The sequence below is a fragment of the Triticum aestivum genome, chromosome 2D (genome assembly GCF_018294505.1).
Source record: "Triticum aestivum cultivar Chinese Spring chromosome 2D, IWGSC CS RefSeq v2.1, whole genome shotgun sequence".
NCBI lineage: Eukaryota > Viridiplantae > Streptophyta > Magnoliopsida > Poales > Poaceae > Triticum > Triticum aestivum.
This window is the reverse complement of record NC_057799.1, coordinates 643,345,201-643,364,813: the sequence shown is the minus strand read 5'-3', so window position 1 is coordinate 643,364,813 and position 19,613 is coordinate 643,345,201. Positions and strand designations below refer to the sequence as shown.

The window sequence follows — 19,613 nt, the reverse complement described above, 5'->3', positions numbered from 1 at the left end:
CCTTGTTGATAACCACGCCGAGCTTCTTCAGCTCATTTAGACCTCCAATATCTTTCAAGTCTTGATGACTCTTGGGCTTGACATTGGACAATACCTCCACACCCTCCATTTTTTCGACCTTCTCAGGGATCTGCACACTGGAGAAGTCAGCAGGACTTGAATCAACATGACCAGGCAATAGACGCTTCAGACGATTCTTCGGCTTGACATTGCACGGTACCTCCAGACTCTCCTTTTTTTTAATCTTCTCAGGCATCTGGACACTGGGGAAGTCAGTAGGACTGCTTGGACTTGGATCAACTTCACCAGCCAACACACGCTTCAGCTTTTGACCAGCCAACAGACGCTTCAGCTTTCGGAGCAGGACAGTTCTTGTTTCATATGCAGGAATGTTGGTGTCCCGGATATCCAATACCTCTAGCTCATGAAGATTGTTGATTTCACTCGGCAGACTGGTAACATCCGTTCTCCTCAAGCTGAGATACTTGAGCATCAGTATCTTCCTGCATATGTCCCTCAGGTAGCACTGGTTCTTCTGTTGGAAGCAACGACAGCCTTCTAGATCTAGTACCTTAAGCTTGGAGAACTGAGATGACTTTTTCAAAAAATCTTCAATTGTTTCAGAGCTGCGAAGGCGGACATCGCTGAATATGGAGAAGTGATGAGCCAAGTGACGTGACAGCCGTGTCTGCAGAATGCGCTGCTTCTTGGCGATCTTGGTAATGAATCCATAAACTAGCTTATGGACTGTGCAGCTCTTGACCTTTCCAGTAGCACCAATGTCAGAAGGACAAACAAGGCACCGGGCGACGAGCGTATCAAAACATTTCTCGGCTTCAACCACTGAAGAGGACCAGCTCCAGTCTTTGGTTGTTATCAGCCCTTCTGCAACCCATCGTTCTATCAAGGTTGACCGCCTGATGGGTTCTCCTTGAGGGAAGATAGCGAGGTACAACAAACAGGACCTGTAGTCTTTAGGTAGCTCCCTGTAGGAGAATTTGAGCATCATACTGGGCAATGATTCTGGTGTGTCACGTGCACACAAGGAGCTGTGCAGCTTGCTCAACTCTTCTCTGCTCCTCTTGGGTTTGGTGTACAATGCTTGAGCAAAGATCTTCATGCAGAATTCATGTGGCTCGCACTCACGCAAGATGTTGCGAAGAATCAGGCGGGTTTGTGGATCATTCATATGCTGGCCTGTATGATGGACCACAGTATCAAGGTAGAGGCCAACAAGAGAATATTCTATACGGTCCATCAGGTCTGGACAGGAAAAATCCTGTTGAGTGGTCTTTGTGACCACGAACACAGCACCTGCGATGGGGCACTCCAATTCCAACGAGATCAAACTGTTTCTGGTCTCTTGCCATACAGGCACATGCTTGTCATAAACTTCCAGTATGACCAGGATCCTTTGATCACCTTCCAAGCGTTTTTTAATCTTTTGCATCATCATTTTAACCTTGAGCTGCTTCCTAATCTTCTTTATGATCTCTGCCTTCTTCTTCACTATGCTTTCGTGAAAATCAGCTTCCGGGGTTGTCTTGTCAGATTTTTCTAATTCCCTGAGATCATGCATCATTTCTGTAACCCTTCTGACCATTTCTTGGATTTGATCGTCGACCAATGTGCTGTGAGGACTATTGGCAGCAGTGGTGGTGGTAATGCTGCTGGCGTTCGTTTCTGGGAACACCGTCTTCAAGATGTCTTCATATTCGAGCTCCTGCAGCTCTGGGCTTGAGCCGCCTGATTTGGGCTCCTGCAGCTCTGAGCTTGAGCATCCTTCTTCTATTTTCAATTTAAGGTTCCTGGCTGTTTGCTTGATGATGTCATCGTACAACTCTGATACTCCAGATTTAATCTTTTTGTCCTTTTCAGTTGCAGCAGCAGTACTAGTTGAGTGGTAGATAAGCAGCCGCAGGAGTCGGCCCAATTCTTCACCGCCAATTTCTTGCTTCTCCTGTAGATTGTCCAAAATTTGCAGGTCCCACGGCTGATCTTTACTATCACCAAGATTGGATACTACGATGTCATTGATCTTCCCGTCGACATTCACTTTATTTATCTTGACCTTGATTTCATGAATCGTCTTCCTTGCGTATTTGTAAGTACCCCATCTTTTTCTGTAAGTAGAAGCTTTGCCTTGCTGCGGCTCGAGCTCAGCCAGGATGTAGCAGAGAATCTTGTGGGGTCGTAGCGGTACATTATGGTAGTGCACCGCGCGGATGTCGACGAAGACTATGATATTCCCGGCGTCCTTGGTCGTCGGTGGGACAACCTTATCTTGGACGCCCTTCGCCCTCTTGAAATGGCCGTCTGCCACTTCCAAGACTTTACACCGAAGATGGTCGGCGTACTCGTTCTTCGCTACAAAGGCGATGGATGGTAGTAATGGTTTTGATCCGGTCGCCGCCTCCGCATTTAACTTTATGCCTTTCTTCGCTGCCTCCGCCTCCACCGCCGCCTGCACCACCGATCCAATCCAGTCATCTAGCCTCCTCCTAAAGTAGTCTTCCTTGTCCATCCACATAGTAGTCATGGACAAGGCCACCTTCAGTGGATCATCACCATGTTGGTCGTCATCGTCTTCTTCTTCTTCTTCATGGTCTTGTGTGGCTGACAGCAATAATGACTCCGTAAGCCCAGCTCCGGAAGACGATGACTCTGTTTTGACCTCGACGCCATATCTCATTCGGCGGTTGCCGATGTCTTGTGCCCGGTCCTTGAGCTCCCTCAGCTGGCCGGCTGCGCGATGTTGTGCGAGCAGCTTGCGCAGCAGCCAGGGAGCCCACCGGAGGTAGCGGCCGGGGCCTTCCTTGGGCAAGTGGAGAGCGGGGTCCCCACGGTAGAGGTATAGGTCGATGCAGTTGTTGCAGTCGTTGGCGAGAATCCGGACCTGGTTCATCCAGGTGCGGACCTGTTCGTCGTGCTCGCGGCTGTTCCCGGAGAGGTTCGCGAGGAAGCTGCCCATGCTCTCCATCTCCTCCTGGATGAACTGCACGTCATGCCGGACGCGGCCGAGCCTCAGCGCCTCTTGGCCGATCACGCCCAGCAGCGTCCCCACGGCGCCCGACGCCAGCTCCGCCATGGATAAATCCCTCGCCGCCGCCGGCCTGGTCTGTGTGATGGTGTTTCAAGAGTTTGTTTGGTTTAGCAGAAGCAGGCCAGGCTAGCACCTAGCACGCGTTCATGCGTCTGTGTGGTGTGTCGCCTTGCATGCAATGCGATGCACACGTCTATCTGTGTGTGTGCCCAGCCGTGAGCCGCTACCAAAAGGATTTGTTCTTCTATTCTACCTGGAACCCACGCCACCAAGGCATGCGTGTAGGCAGCTTCTTCTTTTCCTTTCTCTACATTCTTTACTTCTTTCAGCATGAGCCTTCATGATAAATGTATAAGGGCAGGGGACCTGGGGACCGCGATTTTCCTAGGCTTCCAGGAAGAGCATCAACCCATTACCCAACTTCTTTTTCTTTTCTGTCATTTCTTTACTTTTCAGCAGGCTGCATACAGATCCTTTATCACGATTTCTCATTTCATCTTTGATCGATTTGAGTAGTGTAATAGACGGGATGACATTACACGCGTGCAACACGGTCTTTCTAAATCAGTTGCAAGCAGGATGGAGTGCTCAGCATTTTTCACATTCTGATGAATGTTTTGTTTTAAAATGCAGGCAAGGGTATTTTTATTATCCCGGCAAAAAAAGGGTATTTTTATTAGGGAAGAGAAGCAAACGGGTGAGATTTACTTCGAAAATTAGCTCCAAGCAGGAGCAGGCCAGGGTGCATCAGTGCTGCCACTACCAAAGTAAAGGGTCTTTGGTAACCCTTGCAGAAGATGTTTCTGAGATGGACCACAGTTAAATTGTGCTGATGAAGTTAGAAAAGAACCCATAGTTCTGCAAGCAACCACAGTTGGTAGCTTCTCGTGTCATCTTTGGTCTTCTGGATGGATACGTCATATATGGTCCCTTTCGTGTGATGAAGTTGTCGACAACTCCAGACCTTGATTTCGGTTAGACCTTGGTCGTTTGGAAGGGGATAGCATTTGGTTCTTCCTCCAAGCGGTAGTCGACCTGGTGCATCAGCGCTACGCCACCCTACCACTGGGTCGCTTCCCTGTTCTCTAAAGAATGTTTTGTGTGCATGGTGCAGGCAACGTTAAGGGTGTTTGGTTCTCCCCTACAGATGATGTTTGTTAGACGGCATTCTTCTCACTGGTTCATGTATACATATACACTTGCCATAATTAAAGACCTAGAATCTGGCAACAGTTAAATTGTGTCGATGAAGTTGAAAAAGAAAACAGAATTCTACAAGGAAGATCATCAAGGAGTCTATTGGCAATCTCGGGAAAAAAAAGGTGGTATTGCTAGTCTTCTGCAAGTTATCTCGAGCCGGAGCATCAGCCCTACCCAACTCCTTCCTTTTTTTTCCTTTCTGTTATTCCTTTACTTTTCAGGAGGCTGCTGGTCCTTCATGTCAATTTCTCGTGCCATCTTTGGTCCTCTGGAAGGATGTGTCGTTAAATTGATTCGCTGTCCTCTTGTTACGATTTTTGCTATGGTCCCTTCGACAACTCGATTACTTGGCTGACAAGTGACTTTGATTTCTTTTGAACCTTTGTCCTTTTGCACGGAGATAGAATATGTGTTTCTTTCTCCTTTGCTTCCATTTTGTTCTAGTAACACTGAACAGCCTGCACTATTAAGCATGCACTTTGGGACAATTACAGTAGTAACATTGATGGCCATGTTCAAAGAATAGTTGTAACGGATAAACATGTTGAAATAGCAGTCATCACATGATATAGTTTCAGTATTAACATAATAATAGGAAGGTTTACATTGATAAGTCTCCTAAAACAAAGGGGTGCAGGCTAAATTTTTATTTGTCCATAAACACCACATAGGCAAAAGGTTGAATTATTATACACAGATATGGCCTATGGGTTTTATTTTTCTTAACTAATGACATCCATTTTTTACTAGCATGATCCTTCCATCCTTTCTCTTCAATAGAAGAACATTTTTAATTTTTACCACCATCGGTTTTTCTCTCTCATCATTTTCCATGTTCCAATAATGAATGCTTTTGACGCAGGCATGTACTAGCACCTAGCTAGGGTATTTTTAGTAAGGAAGAGAAGCGACGGGTGAGATACTTCAAGAAAAATTGCTCTAAACAGGAGCCGGACTAGGGTATTTTTATTGCCCTATGTCTCTAATGAATGTTTTATTCATAAAGCAGGCAAGCGTGAAGGGTCGTCGGTTCTCTACTGCAGATGATGTTTCTGAGATACATTCTCACTTGCTTCATATATACATAAACAGATAATTGTCATAATGAAAGACCTAAAATCGATCTGGACACAGTTAAATTGTGCCGATGAAGTAAAAAAAGGAAAAGAAAAGATGTATAGTTCTGCAAGCAAGCACAATCAAGGCGTCTATTGGCAAGTTATCACCAGGCAGAGCATCAACCCTCTACCCAGCTTCTTTTTCTTTTCTGTCCTCTTTTTACTTTTCAGCTGGCTGCAGATCTATCATTACGATTTCTCATGTCATTTTTGGTATTCTGCAAGGATGCGTAGTTAATTGATTCGTTGCCCCATGTTACAATTTTGCTATATATGGTCCCTTCTATAGATGCCCCCCCTTTTGTGTGATAAACTTGTCGACAACTCAACTACTTGGCTGGCAGGTGACTTTGATATCACCCGATCCTTGGTCTTTTGGATGGAGATAGCATTTGATTCTTCCTCCTCCGTTTTCATTTTGCTCTCGGAACAACTTGTATTTCCGGGAACGCAAGTCACTGAAGAGGTGACCGTGTTTAGTACAAATACAGGAAATGCAGTTTTTTACAAATTAATAATAGCAATCTTTGTTACATTTTCCAGCAACATCTCTAAACGAGTCATTCAGTGTAACCAAAACCGTTGGTTGTGTCAGTGCGTTCCAGTGGTGGATTCAGTGCATGCCTGCCCATCGCATAGTATGCATCTCCGATGGCCAAGCGTCGGCTCCAAGAGGCACAGATGAAGCGTCGGCGAGCTCGTTTCCGCGCAACCACGTAGGCTTCCTGCATGACTCGCCAGCAATACCCAGAAACCTCAATTCTCTCCGACCAGCTATATAAAGACCCCAATCCATTGGCAAGTCACGCATTGCATCCATCCGCCAAGGTCGTTGCCACTCCACGTCGTATTCACCCCCAAGGTTGCCTCCGCTCCACATCGCATTCTCCCTTCTCCCCCGACCGCCGATGGGACCGCTGCGCCGTTGCCCAATGACCCGTCCTGTAGATAAGCTCTCTACCTAGCCACATATAGTTTTCGTAACACTAATTCTAGTTCTCCTCTAAAGTCTTGATAGATAGCTAGGTGGTGGACTTATTGGTAGTTCAAACAATTTTGCACATGGCACTTCCATTAAATATTTTCGTCTAGCTAAGTATGATCAAGTAGCTACTTTCCTCCAAGAGAGTGTCATTATCAAATATAGCTACCTTAATCGGAAGCCACAAACTTAATTAGTTAACAAACTTTGTGTTTTTAATATTCAAGTTTAGGGGCCTTTATCATGCCAGTGATAACAATTACAAATACACCGACCTTGCCACGCATAACCAAGATATAAGTGATTAGAAGGTTGAGCTTCACGCCATAGCATTTCTGCTACAGCCGTTCTTCCACTAAATAGACAAGATCCAGGATTAAACCAAAAAGTGAGCTTCAACAAAATAATCAAAAAGTTGGTCTAAATTTTATTATGCAAAAATGAAAGTAAACATGCTAAAAATGCAAGGAGAAAGGAGGAACTGACCTCCCCCAAGCACATGCTTTTGACTAAGCTGTGTCTATTTGTCGTCCTTGCCGTAGTTCGACTACTGCTGAGGCCACTGATACACTTGAGGTGCACCAGAGGACGCTCCAGGCATCTGGAATGGATGTGGTTGCTTCCCGTAGGGTGGCTCGTAGAACGACGCATACAGCGGCGCCATGTGCTGCCCGCTAGGCACCCACGTGAGTACAGTGTAACATATTCCCCTTTGATGACTATAGTCATATGCATTCAAGATATATATATTTTTTGACAGAAAGACTGTAAGGGAAGCCCCTACAGTATAATTGGTTCAACAAACCCAAATTGCAAGTACCATGCCTTGAACCTGGGTGGGTGGGAAGGCATCAGCCCCTTTCCACCACTAGGCTATGCCTTAGTTTGCCATTCAAGATACATTAATAACATCGTGTGTTCTGTCTTTTGGCTACTAGCGTGACGCCCTTGGATTGCTATGAAACTACAAAAAATTGAAGTTGTATCAGATTATCAGTATACAACAACCAATGGACTTGCAACACTATAAAGAAAAACTCAAGCAAGCAAGCAAAAATGCATATGTGTAACTGCACGAATGTGGGAGCACTGACATGTACTTATAAAATACTTTCTCATTGAAAACATGAGTAAGTTGGTCGCTTGCCGGTTTGATTGAGTTAGGTGTAGACGGAGATGTGTGGCTTGAGGCTCCCCAATGGCATTATTTTTTATTGTTTCATCTATAAAAGAATTTCAAACCGGAGGGATCCGGTGGATTCTAGATGGATGAGAAGATTGGGATGGAGTGGGCAGTGATCTCTTCCAAACTGGGAGGGATCTAGTGGGATTAGTGAGATTAGGATGGAGTGGGGAGTTAAGTCACCACCAACTCCAATTTATAAGGTAGTAGACAGATATCTCCAAGAGATAATGATAATGTCATATGTAAGGGAATGTACAGTGGTTTATAAGGCGGCATTTTCGTACACATTTCACGTCATCCAACAAAGATTAAAAGCAAGTTAAGCAACAGATTATCTCTTAATATATTTGTGTCAATTAATGTTTAGATTCTCTTCAAATTAGAGTGATCAAAATATAAAAAAATATGCGACTTAGAGAAGAACAATGAAATATGTCATATCTTGCTTACCAAAACATCATCTCTTGGATAAAAGAGGGCAACCATCATTATTTTTTGTTTATCACTCTACCGACCCATCAAGAATAATAACCAGCAATTATCCTATGTGCCATTTGCTAAGTCAATACTATTGTACATGCCTTCTTTGATTTGATTTTTGTCTTCTCAAAGTAGAATAGTGTTCCCATTATACTGATATGAAACAAATCATATGGGGCTCCTTTGATTCAAAGGATTTTCATATGAATTTTGGAGGATTGTAATCCTTAGGGAGTTTCCCTATCTTGGTTGTTTGACGCATAGGGCTGAATCCCATAGGTAATTTTTCTACGGATTCGTTTGTACTTCATTCAATAGGAATTTTAGCATCCACTCAAACATCTTTGAAAGAATCCTCTCTTGCTTTTTCTATGGTGCAATCAAACAAACCAAAATTCAATTTTGTAGGATTGATGAGAATGACATTCCAATCTTATAGTTTTCCTATTCCGGCACTTTTTAATCCTACAAATCAAAGAGGCCCTAATATAATGAACTAACCTAGACAATAGTAAAAATCAATGTATTTATAGCTGAGAAAGAAGTGATAGCTCCCGGGATCCCCTGCATCCTCTTTGAACAGTAAATTCAAAAAATAGAAAACTAAAATTTTGCGACATCAAATATGATCAAACTTTGTAGGTTATTGCAAGTGTTCATAACTAAATATCATGTAGAGCTCCTCTAATATCACGAGTTTCGGATTTCAGTGCTAAAAGTGCTCAAAACTTCAAGCGTGGAAGTCTTTTTCTTGTGTAAAGCTCCTCAAATGTTTTTTTTGGCATGAAAACTTGCGCGCACCTACAAAACTTGATAACATTTGATGTTGCAAAGATTCAGAATTTTTTTAAATTTATTTTCTATTTTTCTTTAATTTACTGCTCATAGAGGGTGTAGGGGCACATGGGAGCTGAAAACCCACTCTCATTTACAGCCATTATGTAATATCAAGTAATTTCATGGCATAAGATATAACAGATCAGCCACCACGGAAAAATCTATGAATTCAAATACATACTCCATTTAGGGTGCGTTTGGTTTACCACCAACGCTAGCCGTACCGAAAAATCAGCTCACCCACGAGATTTGGCAGCTGTTTGGACTAGCACCAAAAAATCGGCTCGCCCAGCCCGCCAGGAGCGCCCGCGAGAGCGCACAAAACGCTCGCCAAAAAATTGGCAGCACACTCTCGTCCGCTTATTGCGTGGGTCTCGTATGATTTTGGTTTTACGGTGGTCTCGTTTGTTTGTTATAATAGAGGATCAATACAGCGCATTAATCGCATGGGAAGCTGTCTAATTACTGAACAGTTTTTTGGATGGATTTTTTTTTCATTTACCTGTTCGTTTTTTGATGAATCAATCGCGTGTAAGCGGCAGCCCGACACTCCTTTTACTTACATAAAAAAATCTTTTACTACTGGACTCCCTTCAACTAAGAAAACCTTTTACTTATACTGGACCAATTGTCCCAGAACCTCTAGTACTACGTACTAATTATCTTGGTTCGGACCCTCAAAAAAATTATCTTGGTTCGGTCGTTAGTTTTGTTTATTATTTTGGCAGGTTATAGTAAATTAATTCTTATATTATAAGTTTTTTATGTGTCCCTTCTTTCTTTGTTGGCTCAAGGTACATTTGGCAGCTCGGCTGGTGGCAAATCAAATGAAATCTTAGGAATTTCGCCAAAATTTTGGCAAGTACACTGGCTACAATCCAAACGATTGTGTCTTGCCAATATTTTGGTCATGCTCTCACTTTGGTCATGCCAAATTTTTGGGTGGGCTAGCCGAGAATTTAAACAAGTTAAGTGAAATATTTACAGGCGTCGTAATTTGGAAACATAAATTTATTATGCGAAAGATTGAAGAACGCAACTACAGCATTAGTCTTGAAATTAGGAAGATGTCCAGCAGATCAAGAATTCTACTGCATGCTCAAAATATGTCAAGCGTGCAATTTTATTTCCAAGCGTGAAATCAACTATTACAAATCAAGGTCGATCACACAGTGGAGCAACTACATTGCGACGTTATGAGTAGATGCTAAAAACGCCCTTTATCCCAAAACAAAAGGGGGGCGCGACTAATTAACATGGGTACTCGATCTGACAGACCGGGTGAATCACTAACTATTTGTGGATGGATCGGTAGGTCTTGCCAGCCTGCCAGCCGGAGGGGATGACGTTGGTGGCGACGAGCTTCCTCCCAGAGCTGGAGGTGATGCGGATCGACATGGGCGCCTGTAGGGTGGACCCGGAGTTGTACTTCCACACGGCGCCCCACGACTGCTGCATCGGCGCCCACCTGCCACCGCGCTGCTGGAGCTCGACCGCCTGCAGGTCGCCGTCGCCGGACTCATACTCGATGAGCACCGCGAGGTAGTTCGGGTTTGAGCCAGCGTCGACCCTGAAGGCAACCCCTCGCCAGTTGCATGGAACCCTGCGAGCGAGCAAAGAAATCATGCAAAGAGATGACAATGGATCGATGGATCAATCACGAAGCGGGCACTGGGCTCGAGCTTACCGGTTGTACTGGACTTTGATGTTGCCGGCGTTGCGGAGGTTGTCGGCCTGACCGGGCTTTGCCAAGGCGCCGAACGCCTTCCCGCTGAGGTCGAAGTGGGTGGCCTCGGCCAGGCACGGCCCGCCGGGGCACTGGTCGGTGACAACCACCGTCACTGGGCGGCCGGAGCAAGCGGCATTGGAGCTGCATCTCACCTGATAGCAAGCGCCGCAGCCCTTGCCGTTCTTGTAGAGGGAGGGGCCGCCGGCCGTGATCATGGCGGAGAACGGCGGGCTCTCCACGTCGCGCTGGTACCCGCACGCTCCACCTGCAGCATGCACGTACATTCATCCATGCTTGCGTTATTACACAAAAACAATATCGACGTGTGCACTCTCATTATCGACGTGTGCATGCGTCGTCCATGCATACGATATAAGTATATACTGTACGGTACCGTCGCTTCCGCCGCCGATGCGGGGGCCGTACCACGTCGCGCCGGCGTCGGACCAGCCGGAAACGCTGTGGGAAAGGAGGAGGAGCCAGCAACTGGCTTTAGCCGCAAAAACGGCGAAGGAAGAAGAAGCCATGCTCGCGCTCGTGCAGTGAAGGACGTCGAGGAAGAGGAGAATGGATTGGAGAGAGATGAGGTGATGTGTGTCCCAGCGTGTATTATATAGGCAGCGCCGAGATCGCACGCTCATTATATTCCTTGCAATTAGCGGACCGGAGGGATATTATTCTTGTTAATGAGCAGATTGATCCTCAAGCATGATTCCGTTTCTCAAGACTGATTCCCCGGGATTAAATTCCTTAATTCAGCGGAACCTCTACCCTGATTCTAGGTATTACGATCTCAGCAATCTGCTCCAATGCATAAATTGTTTGATGAGTAATATCGGATGGAAATCGGACGGAAACTATCATATCGATATGTATGGCTAGCATCGTTCATAACTTTATACATCAATAATCTCGCAAAAAAAAACTTTGTACATCAATAACACTAGAAGGGTTGGACGCGCTTTGCTACGCCATTGATGTTATTGGTTAAAAAAAATACCCACCCTTTTCATCAAAATATAAGGTGCATTACTTTTTTGAAAAGTCAAACCTTTTTATGTTTGATCAAATTTGTAGATAAATATATCGAAATCCATAATATCAAATCGGTATAATTAGATTCATCATAAAATGAATTTCCATATATTTTTTTAATATTCTGGATGTCGATATTTTTGGCTCTAAACTTGGTCGAAGTTAAAGGAAAATAACTTTCCAAAAAACTAATACCCTTTATATTTTTGAATCGATGGAATATTTAGTTCGGCGGGGCATGGAGATGGAGTTTTTTTATTACACGATGATTTGGTGGGCCTTTCACGGTGTGATTGTGTGTTATCCGCTAATAAACTCATATTTATGTGGGGAAATTTCTGCGTCGGTAGCTGCATGTACTATATTGGTGCTACAGATGGTAGCGTTTATTTTTTCTAGGTGGTGTGAGGGTGCACAAGATTGATATGTTTCTATAGGCCTGTTATTGCGGATTGATTTGAAAAATCATGGGCCCGATCAAATAGTAGACCAAATCTAAAATTGAATACTTCAATCAAATGAAAGAGTTCCAAAATTAGGAAACATGGTGAATTAAAATAATTGAATGGGAGAGCTCCTCGAGAAATTGTTGACCCAATCAAAAATCGAGTGACCCAATTCTAAATCGAAGACATCAATTAATTGTGATGGCTTAAAAATTTGGAAGCATAGTGTATAGTGTAAAAGAAATGAATGGGAGAGTTCTGAGAAATTGTTGACCTGGTCAAAATCGGGTGAACCAATTCTAACTGGAGACTCAATTGATTGTGAGGCCTTAAAAATTAGGGAGCTTAGTATTGTTGACCCGGTCAAAGTTGAGTTGAACCAATTCTAAATTGAAGTCATCAATTAATTGTGAGGCCTTAAAAATTAAGGAACTTTGAGAGTAATATAAAAGAATTGAATGGAAAAGCTTTGAGAAATTGTTGACCCGGTCATAATCGAGTGACATAATCTCAACTGAAGACCTCAATTGAATGTGGGCTCTTTAAAACTAGGGAGCTTAGTGTTATAGAGGATTCATATTAGGATATATCAATATGTATAACTAAGTGAACCAGGACAAAGATTACAGGGTGTCCACATATACATTAGAAGGTGAATTCGCAGGTGTGCAGCTAATGAATCGGATTAGGAGTGGCATACTCAGACATGGACTATATTAGGGATGTGCTAACCAGTCGGATTAGGGCTTCACTTTTTATTTTGTATGTGGCCTATATTATAGCTGGCTCACTATGCATTTCATCTAGATTGGGCTGACATTTAATTATGGTCGTGTTGTTGATTATGGTTGTGTTGTTTCAACATAAATTTGTTACTCAAAAGATCATGATATTTAAAGGCGTAGTCATTTTCAACATAAAATTGTTACACGAAAGATTGAATAATGCAACTAGCGTCAATCTAGAAATTAGGTAGATATCCAGCTGATCAAGAATTCTACTGCTCAATATTTCAAGTGTGCAATTTTATTTTCAAGCATGAAAACAACTATTCCAAATCACGGTCGATTACACGGTGGAGCTACTATATTGCAACATTATGAGTTGATAAAAATGCTATTTAACCTAAAAAGAAGGGCGCGACTAATTAACATGCACGGGTACTCGATCCGATAGACACAATCGAGATCAATATTTTTAGATGGATCGGTAGGTCTTGCTAGCCTGCCAACCAGAGGGGATGATATTGGAGGCAACAAGCTTCCTCCCAAAGCCGGAGGTGAGGTGGATCGACATGGGCGCCTGTAGTGTGGTCCTAGAGTTTTACTTCCAGACCACGCCCCACGACTGTTGCATCGGCGCTCACCTGCCACCGCGCTGCTGGAGCTCAACCCCCAACAGGTCGCCGTCACCAGACTCGTACTCGATGAGCACTGCAAGGTAGTTTAGCGTGGAGCTAGCGTCGACCCTGAAGGCGACGTCCAGTCCACGCCATGGAACCCTGCATCGAACTTCCCTACCAAAATCCAGCAACATTAAATGGTTTGTTCAAATGAAACAAATTCAGCATCGAGCAACTGAAGGAAGATCTCATCAAGCATTTATGGGTGGTTAAGGGAGACAACAGTGTTGAAGTGTAACATGCAAACTTTTTATTAAAACTACTGCTGCATATGAACATTTGAACTATTTTAGACTATATATGCGGCCATTTGAATGTGTTTTCCTTTAAAAAGATGGCATCGGATGTATGCAGGCTGTGTTGGATGGCCGCCTTTCGCATCCATATCCGCGGATTGATTCCCTCGTCCGTGGACAGATGTCGGAGCAAATTTGTGGTCTGCGTTAGAGATGCACTTATGCCCTTGCGACATCACCAAATCGGTATTTATTTATTTTTTGAACCCACTGAATAAATACCGAAAACTGTCTACCAAATTCAAGGGAGTGGTGCGTCACTGATTTAAGCAAAATAATTGGTGTTCTTGTCCAATGGGTTCTTGCAAACTTGCAAATGATAAAATCCCTCGGACATCGACATTCCCACTCCCACCCCCTTTCATTATAGCCTTGCCACATAATTGAAACAACATTTGACAATGCAACTACAAACCCAATACCGCCCACGGCATGACATAAGCGGCTTGATTAAGCTGGCATTGAAGGTTCAGAGTTTAAATTATAGTGTTGTCAACACATGGAACATCCAGCTGATCTTCAGATGAGAAAGTAGGGGCAACCAACAGATTTTTGCACGGCTCGCCTGAATATAGCAGAAGCATATACCGGCAGTTATCGAGATCAAACAACCACTGATCTGCATTATTTGACATGTTCCATGCAATTCAGGTGCAAATCATGTTTTGTTGTTTCTTGTATAATTCAGTCTCCATAATATAATAGCACTTGAACTACCCCATCACAGACAACGATAAGATAAAGTACACCATGCAAAACATAAAAGATTGGTAAACATACAATAGTGAGATCAAACAGAGGTTTATAGTACACACCAGAAATAGAATTGCATATGATTAGCATATACTCCCTCCGTCCCATAATATAAGATCATTTTGCAAGTTGTTTTAGCATGCAAAAGGATCTTATACTAGGGGGCGGAGCCGCAGAGGGAGTATAGTACTCCGTAGCTTTTTAGAGGTTCTAGGTTGCGTAAAAGATTCGAGTAGTATGTAGCATAAACAGAAAGCAAGCAGCGGTGGCAACGGAACAAACAGAATGCTCCAACAGCATCACCGACTTTTTTCACCAAGAAAATCACGGTGTGCAACATTGATGCCAGCTACCCCTCAGCTAGCAGTTGAGTGAGAACCGGCCAATGGATGACCTTCAACACCAACTTCATTCAGCGGACCCTACAGTCCAACAATACTCTGCATGTTAACAATGTTGACGATTCATACAATTCTACGAATAACACAAAAAATATATAACTGTGCTATTTACATGTGGCATGCTAGTGTTGTGCATGAACTCACAACACAAACTATGGTGCTTTATCACAAATAGATGTACCTTAATATATTTTCATAAAAATCAGCTAACTCAGCATGAAAAAGTACTCCCTAGTGTCAAAAACCGTCTTATATTAAGTTGCAGAGGGATTATTTATTAGTCCAACAGTCAACACTACTGATATTGCCACTATACAATACATTAGGTACAAGTGTACTGTTCCGCAACATCTTTGGTAGAAGTAATTTTAGTCACCTAGATATAAACTAAGCCATAAGGATTGGAATGATACTATTCACCCTAGCACGACATACTATTGCCAACTCTGGTAATGTCAATAATGCAAAAGTAAGAACCAAACCCAGTGTCTTACCATACTTGCTTGACCAAATTCCCCAGTAGTACATTGCTTTTTCATTCTACCAAAGCAGTCCTCAATAACTGGCTGTTCTGCCCTTGGATTCTTTCTCAGATTGATAACCAGGAGAGCATTCACTGCCTTGGTGTAACAAACCTCTCGACTCTTTTCTGTGCCTGTCAAACTATTATAATATTATTAAGGAGCACTGTATTAAAACACTAATTAAACAGATAAATGCAATGATATTTATTTGGTATTGTGAATCTTGATATTTCCTTATAGAAAAATAGTCAAACTTAAAGATGGATTGACTTAATACTACCACAGTTCTGCTAGTATTGTGCAGGAGGGCAAGTTTTTTTTCCTGCATGGTCACTTTTTACAGGAGGGCGCCGTAAAATCAGTTTCTGATATTCAATACTTCACCACATAAAATGATTTAAGCCGGGACAACGGACTACTGCAAGTAGGTGTCGCAAAGAGAAACAAGGGACCCTTCTGCAGCGTGATCGATGTTGTGAGGGCAGAGGAGAGGATCAGACGGCCAAGGGCAGGTCATCAGACGGCCATCAAGCCGGCTGATACATGCGCGGGATCAGTCAGCCGACGCATAACGCTCGCCTTGAAGTATTAGTGCTACTTCAGTAACAAGCTACATCTCTAAAAACCTACTTTTACAACAAAGGACCAAGCAGTGGGCATACTAACCAAACAATGGATTGCCACATAATGTAGCAGTGAGGTAACATGAACATGGGCCAATGCAGAGATGTCCAAAGCATAATAAACCTACCTAGTGGAGAACTACAAAGGTTACGAATACTCCCTCCATCCCAAATATAAGGTGTATTAATTTCTCACAAGTCAAACACTTCTCTGTTTGACCAAATTTATAGAAAATATTACAAGCCAAGTAAAATATGCAAGGGTCAACCTGACTGAGAAGGGACTTCACGTCCGCCGCTTCCTCCACACAACACGTGTCCCTATGGGCCCTTACCGAGATCGAGACGCTCATCTCTCTCTCTCTCTCTCTCTCTCTCTCTCTCTCTCTCTCTCTCTCTCTCTCTCTCTCTTTCTCTCTCTCTCTCTCCCCAGATCGAACAAGGCACTGGCCGCGGGCCGCCGCCACGCGCATCCATGCTCGCCACCGTCGCTCGCCGGCGAGGTTGGCATCCGTCACCGTCCTTCCCTTTCCTGCTCCTTTTCTCCGATGGTAACAACAGCAGCGCTGTTGCAATTGGCGGTGACGAGCTCGACGCAGACAACGGCGGCGGCGTTTTTGCATGTTATTTTTCAGTTGCAAAATTTTCTGCAACATCTATGTTGCAAAAGTTCTTCCATAACATTTTCGTTGTTGCAAAAGTGAAAACAGAAAAAACAATGCTGCAACACAACCTATTTTCCAAAACAAATCGCGCAACACGACCTATGTTGAAGAAAAAATCGCGCAACAGGACCTACGTTGCAGAAAAATCCCGCAACACGACCTATGTTGCAAAAAGAAAAATCCCGCAATACGACCTATGTTGCAAAAAAATTCCGCAACATTATCTCTATTGTAAATGTTCCTGCAACAAGATCTCTGTTTCAGAGTTTAGGAAGACATTCAACCGCAAAGATTGTGTAGATCCAACTGCTCGCTAGGCGGCGGATCTTTTAAAAAGATCTGCCGGCCGACGTGTAGCAATGCCCTTATAGATATTAATATGTTTCTCTATAAACTTGGTCAAGGATAAGCATAGAGAAGTTAGACTTCTCAAAAAAATAACTTATATTTCGGAACGGATGGAGTATTAAAACTGGTGCAACAAGAGCAAAGAAGTGGTTATGATAAGCATGGAAATTCATCATGGTTCAGTACAGCAAGAGTTACAGTTAATTCGAAATCTGCAGAGGCCAAACAGGGTTTGAGTTCCAGGGATCCCACGTGAAAATAAATGCTTTAGAAAATTTATTTATGTGCAGGTGTGGCCCAAAATATTGATAAAATTACAAAGTGAGAGAGGAGTGAGCCCTGGTAGCATGTTAAAACAGTAGCAAGTGAGTAAGTGAAGACCTGAAGTCACAATGCACGTGAGCTTATCTTCCTTCCCACTTGGCCGCAGTAAATAGCCCCCTGCAGTAGGTATATATACCATATCGTAAACTTTCATCTAGAGATCACACCGGTTCATCAGTTGCGACAGAATATACATGTATGTAATCTTAGGCTATTAATGTTCCCAAATAACTGAAATGTAGATCCCACATGAAAATAAATGCTTGAGAAAATGTATGTGCAGGTGTGGCCCAAAATATTGATAAAATTACAAAGCGAGAGAGCAATGAGCCCAGGTAGCATGTGAAAACAGGGGTGCGGCGTTGCAGAGGCCAGGCTCCATTGAGCCCGTTTTGCCAAAAAAAAAATCAAAATATATTTGAAAGTTTTAAAAAATATCAGATTTTTTATACAAATACATATGCATGTTCGTCAAGTACGTAAAAAGTTTCATCAGGTAATTCAATTATTTGCATGCTACACAAAAAGATAAATATCTGGCCTATAAACAACAAAGATAAAGCCTATTTTAATCTGTGTATTTATCTTTTTTGTATACACTACATGAGAACATATATGTTCATGAAATTTTATACATGTATAATACAAATACACATGTATGTATATACTTTTTCAGATTTTTTTCAATATGTGGAAATCGTATTTTCTCTGAGAAAAAAATAAAGAGCTATGTGGAGCTCGGCCTCTGCACCGCTTTTTTCCCCGTGAAAACAGTAGCAAGTGAGTAAGCTGAAGTCAAAATGCGTGTGAGCTTACCTTCCTTCCCACTTGGCGGCAGTAAATAGCCCCCTCTAGGTATACCATGTCGTAAACTGTCATCTGGAGATCACACCAGTTCATCAGTTGCAACAGAATATACATGTATGTAATCTTAAGCTATTAAGGTTCACAAATAATTGAAATCTAGAAATCTGTCCTGCTTGCGATAGTTGGCAATAGATTATCGTTTAGATGCCTTCTCAAACTAGCAGAATCAACAAGGTTAAATCAAGAGCAGAGGGTAGTTTACCAATGATAGTGGAGAGCCATTCCTTCGCCTTGTCGAAGGTTCCTGCGCATTGGGGGGAAAGAGCATTGTTATTCACTGCCACGCCTATATGGAGTAGAATTTACGACATAGCTACATCGCTCAACCATGCGTCTGAACATTCAAGCGTTTTTAACAAGATGCCAGCAAGGGGGATAAGATAATAATTATACCTAAAGTTGACAATTTGAGGCGCCTAATATAGCGCCGGCTGCAAAAGGCAAAAAGGAACGTTAGATTGGGAAGGAGCTAAACAGAGGAGAGTTTAATCCATCTGAAGATGTAAAAGTTATACCTCCCCTGGATTACCCTGGCGACAGCAGCTGGATTTACCCGGGGCCCTTTTTTCTTCATGTGACGCCTAGGGGACAAACTAGCAAAAATGAATTGGAAAATTAATCGACACACTGGACCGACCCAGGAAGTGAGGATTGAGGTGATAAATTACCCAAGAAGATCAGGGAGTACATCATGCTGCATCTTGGGGCAGCCAGGCAATGCCAGCCTCCCATTCAGCTCTGGAGTCTGCCGAGCCAACTTGTAGAGACAAAGGGCCGCATATCTTCTCATCCCTACCAAGTTCATGCGTTCCCTAACACAGATCACATTGAAACGCGTTACACACATGCAGAATGTGCGCACATGAATTGGCACGTAGATGACACTAGCTAAAACTAAAATGTAGGTAGTTTGGCAATGAAACATCCATGGGATGCATGGGTATATACAATGATACATACATACATACCTAACGATATCCATGAATATTACATAGGGAGCCATAACATGGGCGACCGGCCGATCGGCGGCCTTTTGCTTGGCGTAGGCGACATGGCTCATCCACTCGTCGGCTAAGATGATGCCAAGGGCGTCCTGGTCGCCGCCGACGAGCCTGGCGATGTAGTGGTGCATCAAGAGGAAGTTGTGGAAGACCTGGGCGCCCAAGCTCCTCGGGCAGGCGGGCAGGAAGCTGTTGAGGTACTCGACGGCATCATGCCAGAGGCCCTTCTTCACCAGCAACTCAATGTGCTCCAGGTAGAACTGCTCGCTCGCCTGATGCACCAGCCTGGATTTGTGGATCCGTCATGTTCAATTAGGGTTTGCCTGCCAGCTCCCTCAAGCTTCAAACTGTTT

General features: G+C 43.4%; 1 protein-coding gene across 1 annotated transcript; it reads right to left on the bottom strand.

Annotated features, from left to right (window-relative positions):
* Positions 1-10,139: 10,139 nt before the first annotated feature.
* On the bottom strand, positions 10,140-11,102 carry LOC123056140 (putative expansin-B14). The gene is made up of 3 exons (XM_044479859.1): positions 10,970-11,102; positions 10,534-10,840; positions 10,140-10,449 (listed from the first exon to the last, which is right to left on the bottom strand). The coding sequence occupies exons 1-3, from the start codon at positions 11,100-11,102 to the stop codon at positions 10,140-10,142; spliced, it is 750 nt and encodes a 249-aa protein (XP_044335794.1).
* Positions 11,103-19,613: the final 8,511 nt, after the last annotated feature.